General features: G+C 37.8%; 1 protein-coding gene across 5 annotated transcripts in view; it reads right to left on the reverse strand.

The window, feature by feature from the left end:
• Positions 1-211: 211 nt before the first annotated feature.
• Positions 212-23,811, reverse strand: part of RGS7 (regulator of G protein signaling 7) — a 248,123-nt gene continuing 224,523 nt past the window's right edge. The window contains exons 14-19 of one of the 5 annotated variants that reach the window (XM_074863228.1): positions 23,295-23,420; positions 15,398-15,584; positions 11,978-12,067; positions 10,645-10,698; positions 9,758-9,838; positions 527-875 (exon numbers count right to left, since the gene is read on the reverse strand). In XM_074863228.1, the coding sequence (XP_074719329.1) occupies positions 9,764-9,838; positions 10,645-10,698; positions 11,978-12,067; positions 15,398-15,584; positions 23,295-23,420 (532 nt within the window). In that variant the 3' untranslated portion in view covers positions 527-875; positions 9,758-9,763. Of the gene's footprint in view, positions 876-9,757; positions 9,839-10,644; positions 10,699-11,977; positions 12,068-15,397; positions 15,585-23,294; positions 23,421-23,811 lie in introns of all 5 variants that reach the window. The other 4 variants (XM_074863229.1, XM_074863230.1, XM_074863227.1 and 1 more) reach the window with 4 other exon arrangements.

Genomic DNA, 23,811 nt, shown 5'->3' on the forward strand with positions numbered 1-23,811 from the left:
TGGAAAGGTCCCTCTGCTGCTAGCTTGATAAAAAGAAAATAAAAAGTAAATGATAATCAAGAAAGTGTGTTTGATTAGGTGTCACTGAGAGAAAGAAAAGGCCATTTCATGTCACTTTTTAGAAAGCACAAGGTGTGTAACTTTTGGGGATGATTTTGCTCTTGGCTAATCTTCAGATTCAATATTAAAATCTCAAACTTCCCAAAGGAAAGAGATTCTGCATCTTTTAATGAAAGATAAAACAACAATATAAACATACACAAATTTACAGAGAAAGGATCAACTTTAATACATCTGGAGTAAAAGGTGTTCTTTTTTAAATATGGTATAAAAATAAATGCAAGAAACATTAACAGAGAATATACAGACAACAGACAAAGACACAGGCTTTCTTTCTCAATGTGAATACATCAGTGAAATGAAACCTTCTGTGCTAATTTATTGTGCAATAAATGTGATGCCATATGTATATTTATTAATATATGCATTTTTTACATTTCTTCCAGTTTTTGATTGACGTATTTTTTTAATAAACTGTGCCTAGCAGAAGCTTTTTTTTCACTGTACTTGAGCTTGCAGAAAATAAAAAGACACAGATCCAGCTTGATATGAAGGAGGAAGTGAGCAGACAGTTTTCGAAATGGAGGCATCGAAAGGCTAGAGAGTCCCTCGGAGTCTGTAATGCCTTAGTATACACAAAAGAAAACAAGTCAGGTCCTTGCTCATGCAACATCTTGTTCTACTGTCCTCTGAGTCAGGCAATCAGTGAGCTACAAAGTATGTATAATGATTTGAGTCTGCTTCCATGCTACAAGGTGATCCTTTTAGTAGGACTGCACTAGACTGGTTAACCTCTTTGATGTGAGCGATTTCCCCTGAGGAAAAGATAAAAACAAAAAACAAAAACAGAAAACAGAGGCATGATCACTGCAAACCTGTTCATCAGCAACCACTTAGTGTTGCCACATCACTGTCAAATAACTAGGGGCACCAACTGGAGTCTGTCAAATCTTAAACCACAGGAAGCCCTTACGCTTAGACACCTGCACTGCCAGCCAGCCAAATTGTTTCACAGAATAAGCCAGCAAATTTAAAGGCCATTTTTGAATGAGATTGCTTTTGGCTGATGAGAAACTAATGTTGAAGTTTTTGCTGTCAGTCATACCCAGAACTTGAATAAGGCTACTACAAGCAAGAGTGCCTTGTGCTACAAAGATGAATGTGCAAACTACGGTAGCTCTGTCACAGAAGACAAAAGACACTTTAAAGTTAAGGTGGAAAGTAAGAGGCAGATTGCTATAGGCAGGAAAGCAGCTTTTTCATGAATGCAGCTATTGGTTTGCTGAGACCGTATTTACTATTTATAAGGAACATTGGTCAGGTGTATTACATGTGACTGCTTAACACTGCTTTGAAGGTGTTTGGATTTCCGCATTGTTACTTTCCTCATTGTTCCTCCTGTTGCAAGGATGCAGTTTCAGTTTTTTAGCAAGTTCTTTTAATAAGATATAATGACTGTCCCACAAGAGTTAGGTCTACGGCGTGAAGAGGATGGTGTAGGGCATGTCGCTATGGTATATTTCAGGCAGATTTGAGCTGTATCTGAGCCAGACAAAAGCCATGAAACCACATTACAGGAATTAGCTCCCCTGAGGCTACATAAAAGGAGTTAGCTCTCCCAGGGCCATCCTACTGTGACTCTGATCCAAAAGAGGCAGTGCTGGCACAGCAAGCTTACATCACTCCTCAAAATACCACAGGCATACCCTGATAATGTAACATAAATAGATCATAAAACATTAAATAGAAAGTGGCTCTAACTCTCCAGTTAGATATTTAATACTTACATTTATTGTATTGTTCATTTTAAGTGCACAACTCAGAAAAATCAAACTTTCAAGGAGACTACGGTAAGAAATACTGTAACCGTGGAGAGATGCTACATTTTCTGCAGTAAATAGTAAATGAACTTATTCTGCCATATCAATGAGTTATTAAGTCATCTGCTGTATTTTAACTCAGTGGAATTACACAATTCAATATCTGTTGTCATTATCAATTAAATTTATGCTCACAGGGATCTGCAAGTTGTTTTTGAGCATTTGCTCAAATGCAATATATCAGAGTGGGTCTTCACAAAAGGAAGAATAATTATTTTATTCTTTGTGCTCTGAAATACAAGTTGAACAAATTAGGATGAGTATTTTCCCTACAATATAATTTTGAAAGGAACTCATGATCTGCAGTGTTGGGTTAGACTGCTCATCCATCAGGTTCACCATATCACCTGACAGTATTAATACTCTCTTCTTCAAAAGACGGAAATGTCCTTCCTGGCACGCGCTCTTCTCTGTGTCTAGCTTTAACTGTCACTTTCTACCTACATTAAATTCACAGCTTCTTGACACTTGTTAAACCTTAAATTATGTTTTCCTCTAATGCAACAGGCAAGCTGCTACAGTAAGACATCTTTTCGTTTTAAATAGTCAAAAAAGTCTCAACAGCTGTGTGGCACTGGAATACAATTTAAAACAGCATGTCCAAAATTAAGTGTTTTGTTAGATGATTCATGATTGTCAGACCTGGACATAATCTCAGAAAATATTGAGCATACGCTTATCTTTGCCTTTCATTAAGTTATTTGTGCTTAATTTTACAGGTCTACAGGCCTGGCTACTTTCTGTAAATATGTATGAGTTCCCCTTAGTACTGAACTACATAAACCAGTTAATTTAAACAATTAAACCAGGAATTCTCTATTAGTTATTAAAACAATTTGCTTATTGCTACATTGGAAAGCCGTGAAGGCTCTTGTGGGATAAAATCTGTGAAATATTTTTTTATTCTTATCTGCAACAACTACTTATTTAGGAGTTGTGAATTCCCTGGAATTTTTAGATGAATGATAACCAAATTCTAGCATCTCAGGAACGAATTGTGATATCACATAAACTAGGAAGTTTTGACCTAAAAACTAGTTGTTAGTTAGTTGATCTGACTTGTATAATCTTATTCTACGTATTATTTGAATTTTCCCCTATAGGCACAGTGAGCTGTCATGAAAACTTTTTTCTGTATTCTCCATCACTTGCTCCCTGGATATTGCTGGTCTTTGGATACTTTGTCTCCTAGGCCATACAGTGATCAGGATTTCTCTGGATGGTCCTCTCCTCCACCTCCCCTCCCTGCCTCGGAGAATATTACACTTCTTATAGATAAGAAGTCTCCATCTGAACAACAGCATATGCTCTTTTTCCAGGTATTAGTAGTTCTAATTTATCTTATAGTTGGAAAAGTGACAGCTTAGAAGATACACCCTCCTTAAGAGATCTTCTTCCATGTTTACTCTAAATCATACTTAGTTCTCTGATTGGGAAAATAATACACAGAAGGCATAGCAGCCCCAAATACAGAATTATCCTACCTTTTTATTCAGATCTGCAGGGATTTGTTATTTTCCAGTTTACAGAATATTTCTTTCAATGTCTGTTCCAGAGTATACTTTTACTTTAGCTCTGTATAGTAGGGTTTTGTAATTATCACTTCTAGGAGATTTCCAGATTTACTCAATTTACAGACTGATGTAAGGATCATCCCTTGTGGGTCATAATTTAAGATCTGAGCCTAGCTATTTCTTTCAGATACAATGCTAATAGCATTTCCATAAACCAAATTTTGATTTGGGAAACTACATTAATGGGCCAGTTTTGAGATGTGTAGCATATGAGTCATCACACATAGGAAAATGTTTCCTCTGCCAATAAGATTAAAGAACAATTGGAAAAAAGTGTCGGAAGAAGTAGTTGATAGTTGTCTGAAGAATGATCCTTAATATTTTCAATATATTCTTGCCATCAACATTTAGGAGCATATGGCCAAATTCTAAACAGGATTAGGATTTTTGGCTGTATTGGTGCACTTTGGACACATGAATTGAAACTATTTAACAATTTTACTAATAATACACAAGTCAAAATGAAACCCCACATTACATAACCTGAGAAGGGAGTCAGAGTATGAGGAAGCAGCACAGCAGTTGGAGTGAACATCTAAGAATACGAAATCCATTGACCTCAGTGTTCAGTCCCTACGTTAGTGTATTAACTGTTTAACATAGAGTTGTCCTTCCAACTGTACTTTTAGAGAATTTAGGGGAAAAATTTCAAAATCATGGGCAGATGTATGAGCTGCTAAAAATACAAACATGTTGACTGACCTATTTAAGCAGCATGACACTAACACCTCAAATAATCCGGCAAACAAGTCAGCAACCACCTCAGTACGTATGTGGCTTACAAGAAATCAATATGAAATGTATATAGGGGCTGGAGCTGAAATGTATGGTAGAGGAAGATCAGGTCTTTTCCTTTTAGAAGATTAACTATCTTCATTTCTGCTAAGCAACCTCAGTGGCACCTTTTTCATGTTTCCTTATTGCCAGTGCAGATGCTACTCCCCAGGACCGATACTGGTAGAACTAGAAATGAGAACTCCATGCATCTGATTGGGAAACAGGGAAACAGGGTGAACCCCGCTGTGAGCAAAATGAGATGCAGAGGAAGAATTGACCCTCCTTGCTCTCACTGTTCCCCATCTGCTCATGTGAGACACACCTGCAGCACTCCAACAGCTTGGCCAGCACCGGCAGGGAAAGCTCCCAAGTGACATCACAGTGCACCGCACACAGAGTCGGTGTATAAACAGCCCCTGACAGAAACATATCTGGAGAGGCACAGGAGCAGAAACAGTAAGACCCTTTCTAAGATTAGGCAGCCCTTACTCCTCTAGCATGGGGGACTTGCTTTAGCACCACTCACGGGGTCAGAATTCTGCTTTGATTTCCACTGCTGCACAGGATGCTGCTCTCAGCCACCTATGCAGGTGTTTCAGACATGTGAGAAAGGGGAGGACATTAGCATTTACTGAATTTGGGGCACAAGTTGTCAGCACAGCTGCAGGACTAAGTGGTTGCATGTGCAGGAAAATCCTTCTGCCGATCACAGGGATTTGCAGTCCTCTGTTCATTTCTTATTAGGACCGTAGATTTTCCTGGAGCAGTCCATATACAGGAGGCAGTGGCTGAGCAACTGTGTTCGTATTTTGGCTCATTCCAAACTGGGTGACACTCTCAATTTCTTTCTCCTTTCACACCAATCTTTACATTTACTGATGAGCTGCTCTCATTTGTGTTTAACCTACAAACTCTTGCCAGATGGGGTAGTATGAACTTGAATAACTATCTGAAGTGTGGGGTAGCACACAAGATTTTCCAAGGCACCAATGCACTAGACAAATATTTTTAGTGCATTTGTTCTAGACCTGACCTCTTAGATTTCTATACCTCTCTGCAGTTCTCATTCTTGAAAATAGCTTAAGGCTCAGGTAGATGTTTATCAACTGGGAAATGGCAGACACTGGCCTAATACCTGAACGGTACGCGCTGGCTGCTCACTTAGACGAACCTGGCTGTGCAAGTGCTACTTCTCAGCTCTTCTCTTCCAGCACAGAGCACAGCAGCTTAGCTCCAGGCACTGCAGAACAGGACAAGGAGGCCAGTCTTCACTGGTGTGTCCTATGGATGCTGGTTTTTATTTTCCTCATTAGCCTGGACATCATTCCTAAAAAAATTCTAAGACTAGATTTTTGGACTAAATTTTTAGTCCAAAATAAAAATCTCAATTATTTCATCAATTTTTTAAAGTCAAATATCAATAACCCATCTCTTTACTGAAAGGTAAAAAGCCTTCATTTCTACAAATACTTATTTTTGTTATTGTTTTGTATTTGTCAAATAAGAAGCTCTGTGATTTTTCTTCTGACTAGCTATTTTTTGGTTTAAATTTTAGGAATAACCTGTAAGTAAATTCAAAAGTCCAATTAGGATTTCTTCCATGACTGTACATTGAACATGACGTTCCACAGCTGATACTGCATTGAAGTTCATTCACAATGCTATGCTCGAGAAAAATATATCCCTTGGCAGGATTTCAGGGCTAGATGGACTTTTGATGTGGCACAGTAGGGCCTTGTGTTTTACCAGTTCATATAGAAAAATTTATTGGTTAACAGATGAAATTAATATAATATCTGCCTTGTTTCTCCATAAAGGGACAGATCTTAACATATTTGCTATGTCATGTTACATGACATTGGACTGAGTCTGTGAAAATGTGCTGTGTTCAATGACCTTCACATTTCACATCTCATGCACAAAATGGTCTTATGTTGCTGGTTTGGAGGGGGAAAATATCAAAGGACATTGGTCAGCAAGTTCTTTCAGCTAAGTGGGAGAAGGCAGATGGACACAGTATGGATAATGTATGATATAATGGTTTTAAACTCAAAGTTATTAAATGGGGTCTTGTTTATGAGGTTATGAGTGAAGATAATTATCAACTGATGGCTCTCTAGTTTAATATATGAACCGAGTTTGGTCTGGTTGTATTTCCATAAAACATCACAAACTTGCAACAACCACATCTTTTGCCTTCCCTATAACTGGGCAGCAATAGATAAAACTCTAACACTGACAGGGGCATCTCAAGCCTTCACACCACGTGATGATCAAGTGTGTCACCCCAGGCAGCTCTGAGGAGGGAGACTGCACCTTTTTGCCCTGTGAACTTGGTTCCTGGTGGGACAAGAAAATTTGCATGGGGTGGAAATGAAATTAGCTTGCCCCCCTTGCATTGAGATGTCTTTGTTTCAGGCTTCCAGACTGGTGATCACAGCTAAGCACCAGGATAGTGCTCACAAAGGTGTTCTGCTCAGACTACCAGTCTGCCACTGCAACAAATCCTGAATTCCTGAAAGGAACTTTTTGCTCTCATCAACATTATCAGTGAATATTCAGCTGTTTTCTTCTCTGCAGATGTTATACTTGAGGTAGAGGAAGTTCCTGATTGTTAATTTTTTTTTTTCATATGGATTTTTTTCCCCATGTGAATTCCTCAAAAGAATTTCAGTTTTTAAATTCAGTTTTTAAAAATAGCTGATTTCCCTCTCTCTACTACTGTAGCAAGCAATGACATTCTCCTGCTCCCTGACTTACACATTTAGCTTCCCTATTCGCTTCCTTGGGGAGCTGCAGGTGACTAGAACTTAATTATTCCCAAAGAGAAACCTGAGGGGCTGAGCTGGCCGGTTGGGAGCACAGAGCACACTGTCACTGCTCCCCATGCCTCTCAGTCAGAGGCATGACACTTGTGGTTGCCTCCAAGACAATGTGGTGTTACTCCAAGACAATGGACTTATCCAATGGCATCATTCCAGTAGTGCTGAAGTGTATGTGCTCTGTATTTTCATGCAATACCCGTGAGTGTGAATAAGTGAGGCAAACCAAGAATATCTGTGCTTACTACTCAGAAATACACTATAAAGTGTTTGGTAATAAATATTACATATAGCAAATGACAATTTGCTATTACTTTATCTATATTGTACGTGAATGCAGACCTGTTTCTTACACTATTCATGTTGTCTGTTGCAGACTGCCAAAGGCATTAGCAATTTTGCACTATAAAATCTAAGCAAGCTAAATAGCTAATGTTTTTAAGCTGAGCATTTAGGGCTTTCATAAAGTGCACCAATTTATTGGAAGTTTTCTGGAAAGAAAACTCTCCAATGTCAAAGAAAAGCAGAGCTGAGCCTAGGGGTTTTTTTTTGTGTATATAGCTCTACTTCTATTTTTTCCCCATCAGACTAGAATAATGACTCATTATATTAGGTTATTTCAACTTAATTCAAGGAATAGTACCGATTAACAGCACAGTTTAACAAATGCTTTCTGTAGCAAGTATAACCCACTTTCAATTATTATTGATCAGGAGCCTCTTATAGTCTCCATCTTAACAAATCAGGTTATGAATTACAAGGTGATCTTCTTAGGTTCAGTCCCTAGACAGAACCAAGGTTACTGGGGGTTTTTTTAAACACTTCAAATGGAAAAAACCTGAAGTCCAATTTAGTTCAATACAAACCCACTTTGACACAAGTGAGAAAAGAAACAGTGAAAATTAGTCTACATTTTCTAAATCATCAGAGGAGAAGAGAAACTGTAATTTTCATCTTACTAAATCATTCAGAGATGACAGCATTTATCCAGGTTGTAGAAGACCTGTTTCACACCTATTTTCTGTATTAATCAGAAGAACAAATCTATACCACAGTCCCTCACTTCACAGTTGAATAAGTTAATCAGTACACTGTAGGATACTCTGAGAAACATTTCCCTCATCCCTGCTGGTTGGAACCAGGGTAGATAATTACATATTAGAAACTCATCATAACTGAGAACAAGAACGGAAGAACAAGGATGCCTGGTGGCAAGGGGTCCTGGGGCAGTGGGTGATGTGAATTCAGTCAGCTTGGAGAAAAGGTTTGCACTTGAGCACCCTGACATTCTGGATTAATTTGCAAGCCTCAGAGCTGCCGATCTAATAGAGAATATAGATCTAGCAGTGACATGTGTTACTTTTATACCTGACCCGACTTGACAGACTCCACCCGGATTCACAGGTAGTAGTTTGAGGAAAAGCAAAACCACAGTTTTTATTTTATAGCTTGCTCTGTGAAAAAAGAATTGCCCTCTTCTACTGAAGTACTAATGCTTCACATCCAGAAATCCTCGTTCCCATTTCTAGCTCACAGATGGTTTATTGGGCCTGTCTTGCATCTCTGGCATCCTGCTATTCTGGTACTTCTGCCCTGAGATTAGCACAATGAAAATCGGGCACGGCTGCAGGGCATAATGCTCCAGTGTTTGTGCACAGAACTGCTGGTTTATTGGTAACGCTGCTCTGAGAGGGATTATCAGAGACTTGCTTTAGTGCCTCCCAGTCTGTCTTCACTTTTTCCCTTTTTGTGCTGTATTCTGCTCACATCTGTCTGCGGCTTGCTATTTCTCTCCTCATAACCACCTGTGTACATACTCTTTACCAATTCCTGATCTGTGGGCTGTTTAAACTCCCATGAACAAACCTAGTTATTGCAGCTTGCCAGGCACTGTCACTGGGAAAAAGCCTGGCTCTCAGAGGACCCAGATGCACTATCTACTCTCTACACTCTCTTTTATTAACATAGTCTCTTTTATTAATATGGAACTTCCTATGGAATTATCATGTCTAATGTTATCATGTACAATGTTGTTTTATAGATCAACCTGCTTAGACAACACACAAATCACACTGCAACATGCTATGGCAACACCACCATGCAAAATATAGGGGTTTTTGTTTCAAACATTGGGATAGTTTCCTTTGTGGCTGTTTATTTACTTTTTAGTGTCCTTTACTGACTTTGTTCCATTGAATCCAAATTTCTTCCTGATTACAGTGGATTCAAAGCATATTACAGGAAGCCTTTACCTATAAGAAAGTAGTTAAAGAATTACAGTTTTGTTTTAACATGTGAGATATTCCCACAGCCTTACAAAACTTTGTTCTTTCACTGCATTTGTTTCTTTTTTTGATTAGAAAGTATACACATATACATATATATTTTTAAATACTTCAGGAAATACTCATGAGTCTCATTATACAGGAGGCAGTTTCTGAGAACTGCTTCTCCTTCCCTAGAAACTAAAAAACAAAAACCATGATCTTTGCTGAAAGCTCTCATATTTTTCATTTCAACGCACACAGCTCCACTAACCAGGTCACAGAAAAAGCCACGGACGCACACACACACACAGCAGCGTCACCTGCACAATTCAACAGACAATGCAGACAAACTTGAGTATAATCCAAGATCTTTCTACCTCTTTTCATAACAGGTTAGTGCTCGCCCTCAGTGTTGGTGTACAGTTTTTATGGCATGGGAAAATAGGGATGTTTCTGCCCTACAAAAATAAATGCGTTGAATGCTTTAGTTTGAACTTTCACAATGTTAAAAAAAAATCCAAAGAAACTGGATAAGTAGAAAGAATCCCACATATAAGGAAATCAGTGGATCTTTTGGCAGGTGGCAAGAGAATGCCCACAGCAAATTTACCAGCCTTCATTTCTTTACCTTCATGAAATAGCTTTCAAAAATTATATATAAAAAAAAAAATCAGTTCTTGTAGTCCATTATCAAAATGAAATCCCAATCAAACCCTTGCGCATCATCAGCATGAATTCTTTGGTCCTGAAGAAGCTGTGCTAGACATTAAGGAAGATGGGGAAATTGTTACTGTTTATTTTTCCCTGTGCCCAATTAAAAAAACATAGGACAAACTCTTTTTTAGTAAAATAAAAAGGAGACAGGTTGGAACTCCAATGTATTCAAACCGTGTTAGACTTAGTATTTTGGGAGGCACCAGAAAAAGGAACAACATCAAGCAAGTTTTCACAGATTCTTTACTACAATTAAAAAAAAAAAAAAAAAAAGTGACAAATTTCATGCTTCCTAATGCAAAAAGCATGACTCCCAAAGGTCCATTCCTCCATGTGTGACTACTGAGGTCAGTGGGAAAGGGACTGGGGAGGAGGGGTTGTAATGAAAGTACATTATAAAGCTGTCATTCCTAGGAAAATTCATAAACTGTGATGAATACACTTTTAACTGTCAGGTTAGAGAAGCGAAAAGGGAAAGTAGGGATCAGTGAGGGGGAGGGGAGAAGGATGTCCCATCAGGTTTACTAGTCTTCCGAGGCAACAAACTTACCACATTGCGTGTGAATTTCTCAAAAGATGTTCGACGATCCAGAGTGTGTTCCAACTTAAATTTAAAATAAAAAAAAAAAAAAAAACAAACAAAAAAACCCAACAGAAACAAAAAGAAAAAGGAGGGGAAAAAGAAAAGCAAGAAAAAATGGAGTAGAAAAGAAGGATCGATGAAACAATGGACTGCAAAACAAAGTTTGTATAAATCAGGAAGCAAACACAGGTATGAAGCTGTAATGGGACTCTGCAAAACAGAGGATGGGCAAAGCAGGTATAGTATTTGACAAAAATAATTTTTCAGAGGGATCAAACTGGTTTTAATTTAAAAGAAAAACTGAAAATAAAAAGAAATAATGAAGTGCACATCTTGTGTTAATGAACTGACATTCACAAACTTAAGGACTTCACACGGACAGTTGTAGCTTTCTGGTATTTTCAACATCTCTCTCTATATTGGATCTTCAGAAATCAATGTTTGAACAAAAAACAAAATCACACAGTACTTTCATAGAATTTTAGGTTGTCATTATAAACAATAGAATGCTACGGTGTTAATAACTACCTTGCTCCAATAACGATCGGGACCCTGATTTTGCAAGGCACAGGGCTCTCAGCTGATTCTAGGAGATTACTATTTAGAGCCCACTAATAAAATTACTTATCATTATAGAAATCTGCATTGCACAGCTGCTCCACATACTCTGGGCTGTGTCTCTTCAGAACTCATTTCGTAATCTGGACTTTTCTAAGCATATATTACATACCAAGATATGAGCCTCTGTTTGCCGAAGTGTGACATGATCAGTCTTTCAAGTCAGATGCCTAACCTACTCAAAACTATTCATGTAAGGGGAAAGAAACAGAATTAGGAAGCCCCTATATTTATAGTTGAAATTAGAAGTTATTCATATGAATAAGATTGTTTCTAAACACATTCTGTAGTTTTATAGGTGGAATAAAGAGAACAACAATTATTACATAAGCAAACTTGCAAACATGAAAGACTATTCTTCTGGGATTTTATTTTATTTTTTAATGTATTTGTAAAGCACTTTGCAATTTAAGGTGCTTCATAACAGAGAAACAGTACAATATGGGATGTAAAAATAAAAATAAGTTTTGCTAGATTAACTTATTGAAACATGCCCGCATGCAGGATATATACACATATATGTATATTGAACTCCTGTGTGTATGTGACCCTCCAAACACGCCAAGCTGGTCACCTACCAGATATCCAGTTGCACTGGCACAGGGGAGAGAAGACTGAGTATTGTTGCAAACATAACCACCGCTTTGCACAGTGGCAAGACAAAGGCAAGATGGACCAATACCTTTTTCTTGGCCTGTAGCAGCTCCTGGTAGGCACTGGATCGTATAAAACGAGGATAAGAATCACTTTTCATCAGTTTGTAAATGTGCTCCTGAAAGCGAAAGAAGGAGCTTTTACTCCCGTAGAAGAAGACATACGTAAAATGGGAGGCAGTCATATATGTTTTAGTTGTGGAATGTATACCATCTAGCACTATGTTGAATAGGAAGTCTTATGGGATAGCAGGTTGCAGTTCTGAAGCTAAGGCTGAATTGCTAATTGCTCTTTACTTTTAAAGCAGAAATCCCACTTATTTTTCATGTATAAAGAACACGACACACTTTTCTTTAATTTATAGTCCCCATTTCCACTATGGAATTATTTTTCTAAGAATTTGCAGCTGGGTCCTAGCTTAAGGACCAGCTTCAAACCTCCCTTACATTAGTCAGTTTAACTAAGTGACTAAAGCAGGACCTGTGGATCCTTCATCAGATTTTCTGAATTAGTTTCTGGAGATGCTTTCCTACTTCATAGGCTGGGAAAAAGTCCTAGGTTTCTAATTCAGCACCACAAATAAGTGTTTAAGTTAGGGAGGATATCCCTTGGCTACTCTCGAAAACATCCTTTGACAGATGTTTAGTCTGCTGTCCAGCTGACCATATAAAAGGAAAATACATATGCAAATTAAAAAACATTTCCAGGCTAATCTAATTTCCAAGATATTTATTCTTCAGAGGCCTATGAAAATTTGGAAACCCTTATGCAGAAAACAAATGACACAGGCAATTTATAGAGCTTTTCTTTTTGCAGCATTCTCATTACTGTAAAATGTGAAAAACTAAAAATCTATGATGTAGGACACTTTATAGTTCTAGTTCTAGCTATAATGTTAGGAAAGAGATTTGTAGAAAAAACAATTGGAGTAGGAAATACTCTCCAAAATATTTTTTTAAAATCCAATGAATTGTGTTAGCTATTTTTGTTTTAGTTTTTACTCAAAATCTACATTTTACTATAGGAAACTTGTAGTACAGCAATAAGAAAACAGCAAAAAACCCCCTGTAAATTAAATACTGTTTCTCAGCTTGGTATTGCATAAAATCAGTGAATAAAAAACCACAACAAACGACCTTGCTTGAAAATTATGGCAAGGTAAAATTAAAGCTGATTTTTAACTTTTGTTGTGTTAGAAGCTCTAGAAATGATTCTAAGTGCCTTTCATGTATTTCTTGCACTAAGTAGAGTAATTCTGATGTATATTCAGAACTTAGTCTTGTTCATTTGGGGAGTTTTTATTGCACTCAGTTTCTAAGAAAGCAGCCAATGCAGCCAACAGAGAGCAGAAAGGACTCTGCTCCTGTTGTACGTTATCAGTGGTGATGGGCATTAAAATGTTATTTCTGTGCAAAAACCAACCCTGTAAAAGAAAGAATAAATTAGGCTGTATTAGTAATGTTAATATACACATTGGTCAGTAATCAAGGCTGGATGTTATTTAGCACAATTGGTCTATTTTTACTTATGTATCACTCTCATTTGACATGGAGCTCCGTGGTGCCATCTTTCAAGTCCAGCAATGCTTTTCAAAATATTTTTAACCACAAGTAAATGACCTGCTGGCTGCCAGAATGGCTTATAAGTGGTCTCTTTCCCAACTGGCAGGCCGTAAAGAGCCTGTTGCAGAGGCAGAGCCCTAGTCCTGACAAAACCCTGCCACTTCAGGTGGGGCACTCTGTAAAGGTCCTAAAGCTTCAAGTCAGAACACGGCAGGTAGAGTCTCCCCCTTTTCCCAGAGAAATGGAGCCTTCCAGGTTCAAGCTGTATGCTGAACTGGATCAAATAAGCAGAGGTCTGACAGGAGGAAAAGTCCTTCTCTCATAAAGACTGAATACTCCATATCTTTCATAAATAAAGGAAAAACAAAAAAAGAGATCTGGAAATAAAATGGTGTTGAAATTTTATACCTATTAAAAAAAAAAAAAAGTAAATTGGATACTGGCAAGGAATTTAATTGTCCTTTCCTGACTCAACTGCAAAGACATATTTTTTTTAAACCTTTAATCTTGCTAGATTGTTTATTTCTGTAACTTATGTCTTTGCTATACTCTGCATTCCTAAATCTCCAGGGGGTCAGCAGATGCAAGCAAAAACGGTGTGTTTAGCTTAACATAGAGTACTTCAAAACAGTGGGTATGATATAGTGTCTAATGAAAACTTTACTGTTGCATCATAGGTTGCTATTCTCATGATGGCAAAATGAAAAGGTGGTAGAATTATTCCTCCTCCTATTTAGGGCAAAGGCACTTTCCCAAAAAGTAGAAAGCCCTGATTCAATTCCCTTCTCTCCTTTGCAGGACTTGCAGCAGCATCTCCTGATTCCCAAGATGGTGACCTAATAATCAAGCTGTAGGAAATTTTGAAGGGATATGATCGCAATCTCTCCTTTTGACACCATTTCACTTTGCATTAATAATTAAATTTTCATCACTGGGCCACTGATGAAAAAGGGAGGATGGTACTGGTTCTACTACTTTTACTGTGAATCCAATTATTTTCTATTGCTTTTCTCAGAACTCTGCAAAGATGAAATATTAAGTTATAAGTCACATGAAGTGTTACATTTAATACAGAAGTACTTGTTTTTTCTTCTGAGAAAAAACGAGATTTGTATTGTACCACTTTTTTTTTTTTTTTTTTAACTTCCAATGTCAAAAATGTAAGTATTTTCATAAACCTAGCTCTGGTCAAAAGTATCTTTTGATGATGGTACTCAAACTGTGACTAAATCAGACCTCCCAAAAGCCAAATAAGACATTTACAGACAGTTCTTTACTGCTGTAATACTGATTATCAAAGATCTTTAGGATCTTTGCCCAATGTACTGTAGATAGTAGTTTAATAAGGTATAGAGTATACAACACCTGTGAAATATGATACTTCTGCACAAGCTGTCACAAAATGTTATTTCTCACATGGGTCATATTCTTTTCATGATGGGAACCTATGACTCCTATAAATGATAACAACTTTTATTGGACATGCATTGAGAGAAGAGACATTGAGCCTCTACCAAGAGAAGTCTTTCAGAGACAGATGTTGAGAACTAGAAATCAATCTCTGTGTGTGGGAAGCTTTTATCTTAATGTAACTGAATAAGAAAATTAAGAAAACAGGAACATGAAAATGTAATTTTCACTGCGCTGTATGCTTTGCTCTATTTGAAGCCCACTTGAAGACTCTATATCAGGCACAAGTTTCATGAAGAGTTTTAATAATTCATAGACCACGTGAAAGCAAGAATGTTACCCATTTCATTGCCAAAATAGCATTTTAGAAAACAGAACATTGCCATTTAATTCCCAAATATATCTTATTTTATGTATATAGATTTCACTAGTCAATATTCTATTTCAAAATTCCCTAAACAGGATTGAAAACTGACCTGAGCGTCTTCAAATGTATATCTTCCAGCGTCCTTTACATTCTGTGTGGTTTTGTCATAACTTTTTGAATCTAGATTGATAGCGCTGGGTGCACCTGGAGCAAGAAATTCTTGCCAGATTTCTTGGACGCGAGCAGGAACTTCACGGATAGGCCTCTTCTTCAGGTCTTCTACTGCTAACCAGAACCTATGGCACAATATAGCATTTTGACTTCCAATTCAGTATAATCATTAATGAAGTGCTCACACTCTTTGCTCGTAAAAAAAATGAAGTAACTGAAGGCTTAATCTAAAACATGCTAAAATAAGAAACCCCTGTGATTTTATGTTGGGATCAGCATTCTGGTATACTGTTTCAGGTAATCAATCCACCTTAAGAAGCAATTTTTACAAGTCTCTTCATGAGACGAGTGGGAAATCCTTCATTACTTATGTATGGGTAACTTGTTTATGGGAAGGTTTCCATTTAACTGGAGTTAAACTGAGAATTCATTTCACCTGAACCACAAGGCCTATATCACTTACAAACCTATTGCTTTTTGACATTCCTTCAAAAGCTAGTAAGAACATATGTTCTTGCTATCTACATGAATCTCTCTGAGTCCTGCTAAACGATAAACTGTGTAACTGTATTTTTCGTACTATTACTCCATAAATCATGTACAAACTGGAAAAGTATTTGTTTTGCTCACTAGAATTTAATTTCTTTCTTCAGAATTGCATTTCTATGCATATTTTTACTAAAATGCTGAATGAAAATACCCATTCTCTCTTCACTGCTGCTGAGCAAACCAGTATCAGGCAGCCACATACAGTGCAGGCCAATTCATTGTATCTTCACTCAGTCTGGAGCAGGATCACTAAAAAGGTCTTGAGCACTTTGTGATCACAGCTAGCTAGCTATAAGCTTTGATACTCACTTTTCATTTGTTATTATGATTGTTTTATTATTATTTCTTCTGTGGGTGTTCAGACTCTCTCACTGCACAAAATAATTCTAAATTCAACTAGTATCCCATGCTTAGACATGGTGCAGACCACTTAAGTTTTCCCCCCCAAGAGTTCAACTAAAGCTTGACTTTGTTAAATAAGCACTATATACCATTGCAACTTTTCATTATTTTTTTGGCACAGCTGATCCTATGAAACAGATAAGTAGAATCTTGAAGTGAGTTAACTGAAATAAATTGGATTTTACAAGGCTGACAAATAATTTGGGTGCACCTTTAAAATGTGGTTCCAGTCTGCTTACACTGTGAGATCAAATTGAGCTCTCTTAGCTTTAGTTAAACAGGGATCGGATAGGGGAGAGAAACAGTGGAACTGTGGTCAGACCCCCCAAGAAAGCAAAATGACACCATCCTCAATCCAAATTCTAATATAGTTATTGCAACAACTCTTAAGAGAAGGTAGTGAAGCACAGCAAAGAGAACCTTACAGTATTTCTCCTATAAGACATTCTTCACTTGAGATGATTTACCTTCCAGGAAGCAATTAGCCCTTCACAGTCCTGTTTTGAAACTCCTTTGTGGCACAGAGGGAAGGAGACCATGCTCATCGCTCAAGTCATTATAGTCAGCTTCACTCTACTGAGATGACTATTTTAGGTATTTCTACACACTTAAATTTCCATAGTATCTAAGCACAATCTTTCTGTCTATTGATCTCTTAAGATTCTCCAAGAGACAGAGAGTAACGTTGTCCCAGTTTTGCAAATATATTAATAATGTAATAAATTACTGTGGTTTCTCCAAGGTCACAAAGGGAGTCTGTGCTGACAGAAGAACTTCAGTTTCAAAAATTCTGGGTAGCATCACTTATCTCTATGAAATGCAATGTGAATTGGACATAGATCTGCACAGAGCCTGAGGATGTATTCTGAGAATCTGCTGGCAATGCAGTAAGAATAGAGGCCTCATAACTCAAGTTTAAAAACCACACAGCTCACAAACTCTAATTCAGTTCACTCTGCCAAATTTGGACAACCTACTTTGGTTTCCTTAAGCTGCTTTTGATATTTGCATTTAAAAGTGTATATCCTGCAGTGCTAACCCTTCAAATGCATCTTCTGGGACTGACTGATTACTCATGTGTATCAAAGTCAGGTAAGAAACAGAAAAATGAAAGGGAAGGATGTTCTTTATAAACACACATTTTCTATCACCCTGCAGACATCCTGAGGATCTCGCTCAAAGCTGTCACATTCTTGTTTGTTTCATTGTATCACTGCCAATACTTCGGGAAGTCACCACAAACATGCCTTAGGATGCTGTTTTCTTTTGCAAGTAAACTGTTTCCATATAGTAGGTTATACTCAATTATGGGGAAATAGATGGGAGATAAATTTAACTTCTTTTGAGGAAACATTCAGCTTCCAGCATAGAATAGGCAGGTTGTATAGACATCCATACAGGCTGAACTCCAGCTCCTTGATTAATTTTATTTTACTAAATATAGAAACCTCCATAAAAGTGGGAAGGAAATGTTGATTTGTGCAGTATGTTATGTCTAGTGTGCTTACTTTACAGCCAACACACATTTTAACATTTTAATCTACTTACTGGTCTTTCAAGAAAAAATGCCTGCCCTGCTCCCACAGAGATTTAAAGTCAAATCTGCAGTTAGGAAATGCCAAAAATAAGGCTGCCACCTCTTGCATTTTCAAAAATAACTTTTCTGAATATCCCATGGCAACCAACAGCACAGATGAAGTTGAAATGGAGTCTGCAAGACCTCAGTACAGGGCCTCAAATCAAAAGAGCTCCCTGTCCCCTTTTACAGCTCTCTGACTCATGAGCTGTGACCAGAGCAAGGGAAGACTCCTGCAGCAAACAGCATGCAGTGTGAAACAGTAAATGTGTGCAAGGGCAGGAGAGGGGAGAGGGGGAGCCCAACATCATTTGCTGGGCAATGATATACACAGACTTAAGAGTTACTTCATGTAAGAAACTAGAGTTCAGTCTCTTTGCCCTTGGATGAAACTCTGTATCTCCTGTTGGTGGAGGTTTGCTTTTGCCATGGAGACCCTTGCTAGAAGATGCTCAGTACTGTCTGAACAGAGACCTGAGTAGCTGGGTGTAAACCTCGCTGCTGTCTTTGTTCACAGCTGGGTCACACACCAGACGTATAGCTGAGTGAGAGTGTATAAGCTTATGATAGTCGTACATCCAGCCACATAACATGGCAAGACATCTGGGGATTATGTCCTCCAGCTGGATTACTTTCAAAGTGAGGATGGCCTTGCCAGATAAATAGCACAGCTGAAACTCAGCTTCCGTCCCATTAACTGACCTAAATGTCAGATACAGCCATCAGCAGATCCCAGATCAAGTTAATCAGTTAAATTTAGCACATAGGAACACAGAGTGAGAGAAAGGCTGCGGTGATTCTCCACAAAATATGTGAGGTTTGGGCAGAGTGTGGAGACGGTGAAGTGGGAATTACGTGGGCTTTGCACCTAGTGATGGGGCACAACAGGTCGGAGGACAGACTTTTCAGCATTTTCAGCAAAAGTAAACAAAAACCTTAACAAACTCCATGGAGAAAATCAGCTAGGAGCAGGAAAGACTACTGTCTGATTCCTAGAGTCCACCTTCTTGCCATGTACAACTTCAAGCTTCAAGAGAGATTAGTGCTGAAGGTCTTCAAGAAAATGACTGAGAATCATTAAATCTTGCAACTAGTTTATTCTGCAGAAATGACAATTCAAAACTCAATCAGCTTGAGTGTGAATGAGAAATAAAGCACAGGCAATTCCAGCCTTGAGGATTAAATTTTGGTCAAGTTATTAGCACCCAGAACCAGGCCTCATAATCAACAGTGTGAAGGATAAATGTTACCAGTGCCCATAGTGTGTGGTAAAGTGTCATTACCAGTTCAGACTTGCAGGACAGACAACAAGGACAGTTAATCAATCTTCATATTTTATAACATGCAGAACTCTCTCCTCCACCATCAGTGAAGACTGAAATGTCTTGCATTTAAAGTCATCAGGAGTGGCGATCAGTAATAAAGAGCAAAGAAGTGAAAGTGAAACAGGCTGGATTAAAAAGAAAACTTAATCTCTTGCACCATTCTCCCTCTTCTCTAGTAAAAACACTGTTATGGTGTTATTAAAAAGAATAACCAGAACCACTGAAGTTAAAGATAAAATTAAGCACTATGACCAAAACAGTTTGTAGGCAACACTGCAAATTTTTAGTAGTGTATATGTGGGTTTTCCTTTATTTTTTCTACAGGACATAATTGAAGCCTCTATCTCCACTACAGAACATTTCTACAACAACTTAAATGGGTGAGTCCAAAATAAACACCTCACAAAATCTCAGCTTACAGGGGGATGGTCAGAGAAAATGTATTGAGAGAAAACATCTAAATCTAGCTAACTCCTCAGACATTCTCTTCTATTCTCTTTCTGGGCAACCAGAACTCAAAGCCCCTTTTCCCCATTTACTCACACATTATGGAAGCTAATAAATGAGGATCAAAGGAAGGGGCAAAGGGGTCCAGCAGCTTTTCCTTCTGTGCATCATGACAGATGTCCTGTCACCACTCTCCCTTCACTAACCTAGGAGGCTTTTGCAGTCTTAGCACTGCCTTGGAGATCACACCTACTGCAATACTGCATAATGACTTGGACAGGCTTTCAGACTGTCAGGCCTGAAACCATTTAGATCTTTACAGGCTGTAATTCCTACGAAACAACCACTTGGGAGAAAATGTACAGTCAGCATATGAATATTAACATTCCAAAGAATTCTGCAGCACTACAGACAAAGAAAGTATACAGAGAGGAATGGGGATTTTCTACCGAGAAAGAAATTAGGTCTCCAGGTGCCACACTGCAGTAAGATTCATATTGCTATCTCACCCTCCTTGGAAAGTCCTTTTTCAGTGCCTGGACAACCTTGTGACCAAGCTCAGTAGTACTGGGTTGTGCTCAAACTTAAGTCTTGTGAATTTTAAACAATGGTCACCATTTTTGTAATAGGCAGTGGGAATTTGATAAATCTATTATCCAAATCATATGTTACTTTAGCTATTTGTTCTGTGTAGTGAGCAGCATGCAAAGCAATCCCTCCAAAAAATCTGCATGGTAACAAGAGATTACAAATCATGGCATGTGTTAGGTGAATGCAGAATCCAGCCTGGGTGTTAGCAAACTTCAGGCACACTGTAATGAAGCTACTGCACTGACAGAACTTCCTTTTATTCCTTAGACAGGTTTATTCCTTTGCTATGCTTTACAACAGCCCTTTAGAGAGTGAAATACTTTTAATCCCAATTTACAGGCAAAGAAAAAAAGCACAAAGATACAGACTAAGAAGGTGAAACCTGATTGCATTCCTAATCATTGCACAGCTCTTAGTTTTAACTCACAGCTCAAGTTTCTTCATCCCTGTTCTGTTTCTTAAAACAGGATCTATATCCACTAAAAATGAGATTCTCAGCCAGCTTAGACACTCTCAGTCCAAGTTAATGAAACAGAAACGCTGCGACTTTTAGCTGCATAACATAATCACACTTGAATAGAAACGGTGTATTTGGTAGACTTATCATTTCGCATTTTTGGTATTTCTTTCACCAAAGAGTGGTAGAAGACTTCTAATCAACTAATACTGAGTCTCTGTAGTGTTTGCAGTCCCCTGTTGTATCTTGTGTACTGTGCTTGGTAGCTTGAATCCAGGGTCCTGGCTGTCTGTCCCACTGTATGTTTGATGGTGCTTATTGTAAATTTTATCATGATTAGATTTGTAAAAGGACAAGAGCCAGGTTCTGACTTGATTTCAGTTTGTTGCAGTGGGAAGATGTGGATGGAAATAAATATTTTCTCAAGGTGGCTGTCAAATCCCCAAAAAACACTCCCAAAAAACCAAATTGCCACAATGGGGTTAATAAGTGAGCAAAGAAATTGGTGGTCTTTTAAATTTAAGGTTTATTCAGCAGTAATGCTTGAAACCATCAAGCTTTTCATTCCTTTTACTGAGATCTATTACATTTTGACTTCCATACATAACAAGCTTTACAATTCATGCTTTCTAACCTGACTTTACTGTGTGAGCCTAACAGTGGATTGATTTCCCTACAGTTTGAGAATTCATAAACATAATTATGAGCTTGTAAGACAGTTTTTCTTCAGTTAATCATCACAGGAAGCACCTTCTCAGTGCAAGTTTGATTCCCTGCCTGATCCTTCACAGGGACAGCCTTTAAGCTAATATTCACCATTGCTCAGGTATTTTTTAATGCCAATATAAGAATCTAGAGAGAGAGACAGAAGAGTAGATGGCATATCAAGGAATCAGCTCTGAACAAATTTCTCCAGGGAATTTTTCTGGATCAGTCACTTGCAGTTTGCCTGTGGTTAGTGTTGTAAATAGGATTAGAAGAAAGAGCGAGGGATTATGTGGGTAACAGTCTAGTTGGCAGAGAGACAAATTGATCACAGAAAACTACAAAAACTGCAGCACATACTGGGCTGCATAGGTTCACGTTTGAACAGCTGCTCTGCATAAGGAATTACCAGGATGCTCTTTAAATAAAAATATTACCTTTCCTTTTCTTGGCATTATTCTGACTTTTAAAATTTCATTTTACCACTTGGATCTTTTAATTAAAAAAAATCTGTATCTCTCACTAATGGAGTTATCCACATACACATACAAGGCCATATTTCCATGGAGATAACGTCAATCAGTTGGAAAATATCACAAGGTCTAGAGTATCTAATATACATCTGTGATGCAAAATTCAGTGTTTGAATATGAACATGGTCTGCAACTTAGAGAAGTCCATCTCCAATTATTCTGCTGACAAACTTAAATTAACAACAAGGAGGTCTGTGCAATTACTCAGCATTTGTGAATCAACACCACAAAATGCTGCATGCCTCTTGTAAGATACTACATAAATGTAACTCTAGTATGAATGGCTATGCTGCACCACTACAGAATGAGAACTGGCATAGAAAAAAAAAAAAAAAAAAAAAGTACTTTAGGATTTTTCGAAGTTCTAGAATGTGTGCAAATAGGATTTTATACTCCTTACACTATTGGTAAACGGGAAGTGATACACATGACATCTGACAAAAAGGTGGAATAAAGAGAAAATTATGTTGCACATGATTTTGTACTATGTACAGTTTGACTCATCTATAGAAAGGCTGTTATTAATCCCTCTGAAATAATTCTTACCAAAATATGACTTCCTTAGAACGGCAACAACAAAACATGCCATTAGACAATGGATGGACTATCATTTTTTAAACTCAAATAATTGTTCTCCCTCACTTAAAAGTAATTCTGTGTGTATATATATATATATTTTTAAAAATTATTTGAGCTTCATACACTAGCAGCACCTTTCCATTTTGCGATTATTGAGGAATTTGAGAGCTAGCTGTCACACTACTTCTGTTGTGTCAGATCCACGAGTTCGAGAATCTTGGTGAAGATTTTAAAAAGACTAATGATCCCCAGAAAGCTGGCCAGTAGTGAAAGTCTGTGAATTTTACTTCCAAATCCTTTATTTTTTAACCAATTCTGTTGTTTCATTTTACTGTTCTCATAATATTTGACTTAAGAAAAGATACCAAACAGGCTTTGAATTGGACAATGTTTTAAACCTGTTTAATAAAATGAGCTGAGAGAAAAGCTCTTGTAGTTTGACCAAAAGTCAGACATGAATGGGAAAATATGCTTCATGTGAGTCTCTGCTAACTGTATTAATCTTTCCCTCAGCCTGAATATGGGAGCAGGCAGCAATCTGCAAGAATGGATTCTAAAAGATAAGACACAGGAAAATTTTTGAAGGGGCCAAAAAATGAAAGGTATCGGACAATCTCCTTCCCCACAATGTATCATATAAGCTATTAAAAAATAAAGTCCCTCTCATTTACCTTAAATTTTCGGAACTGAATTCTGACTCCAGGAACTTGAGAAACTGCTCTCTTCCCACAGGGTCTTTCAAAGCTTCATCCATGCCAAACCCCCATCGTTTCACCCGCTGCTGTCCTGGCTCTTTGCTACAGAAGAAAAAACAACAGGACCCACGATCAGTAATATTTCAGTATTCTAATACTCTGTGTTCATAATTTAGACTAAGTCCTAAAGTTCAACCACAGATTTATCACCTTCCAGATTGCTCATATCTGTGCAATGTTCAGAGATGAGCAACCAGGCTGTTAGTACTTACACAGGGTGAAGGTAATATGCATGCATTTACACAGAAGAATAAGGACTTCCAATTAGGAAGTGTTATCAGATTTTAAAAAGTGTCTTTTTTCCCCACACTGGAACCCTGGAAACTGGTTATTATAACTTTTTACACTGATTTATTAATGCATAGCTCTTCTCATCTTATGAAACTGTAAAGCTGGAAACACCAAAAGGATACTTCATTGACCTTCTGCCTCA

Source organism: Strix uralensis, chromosome 3, assembly GCF_047716275.1.
Source record: "Strix uralensis isolate ZFMK-TIS-50842 chromosome 3, bStrUra1, whole genome shotgun sequence".
In the NCBI taxonomy this organism is placed as follows: domain Eukaryota; kingdom Metazoa; phylum Chordata; class Aves; order Strigiformes; family Strigidae; genus Strix; species Strix uralensis.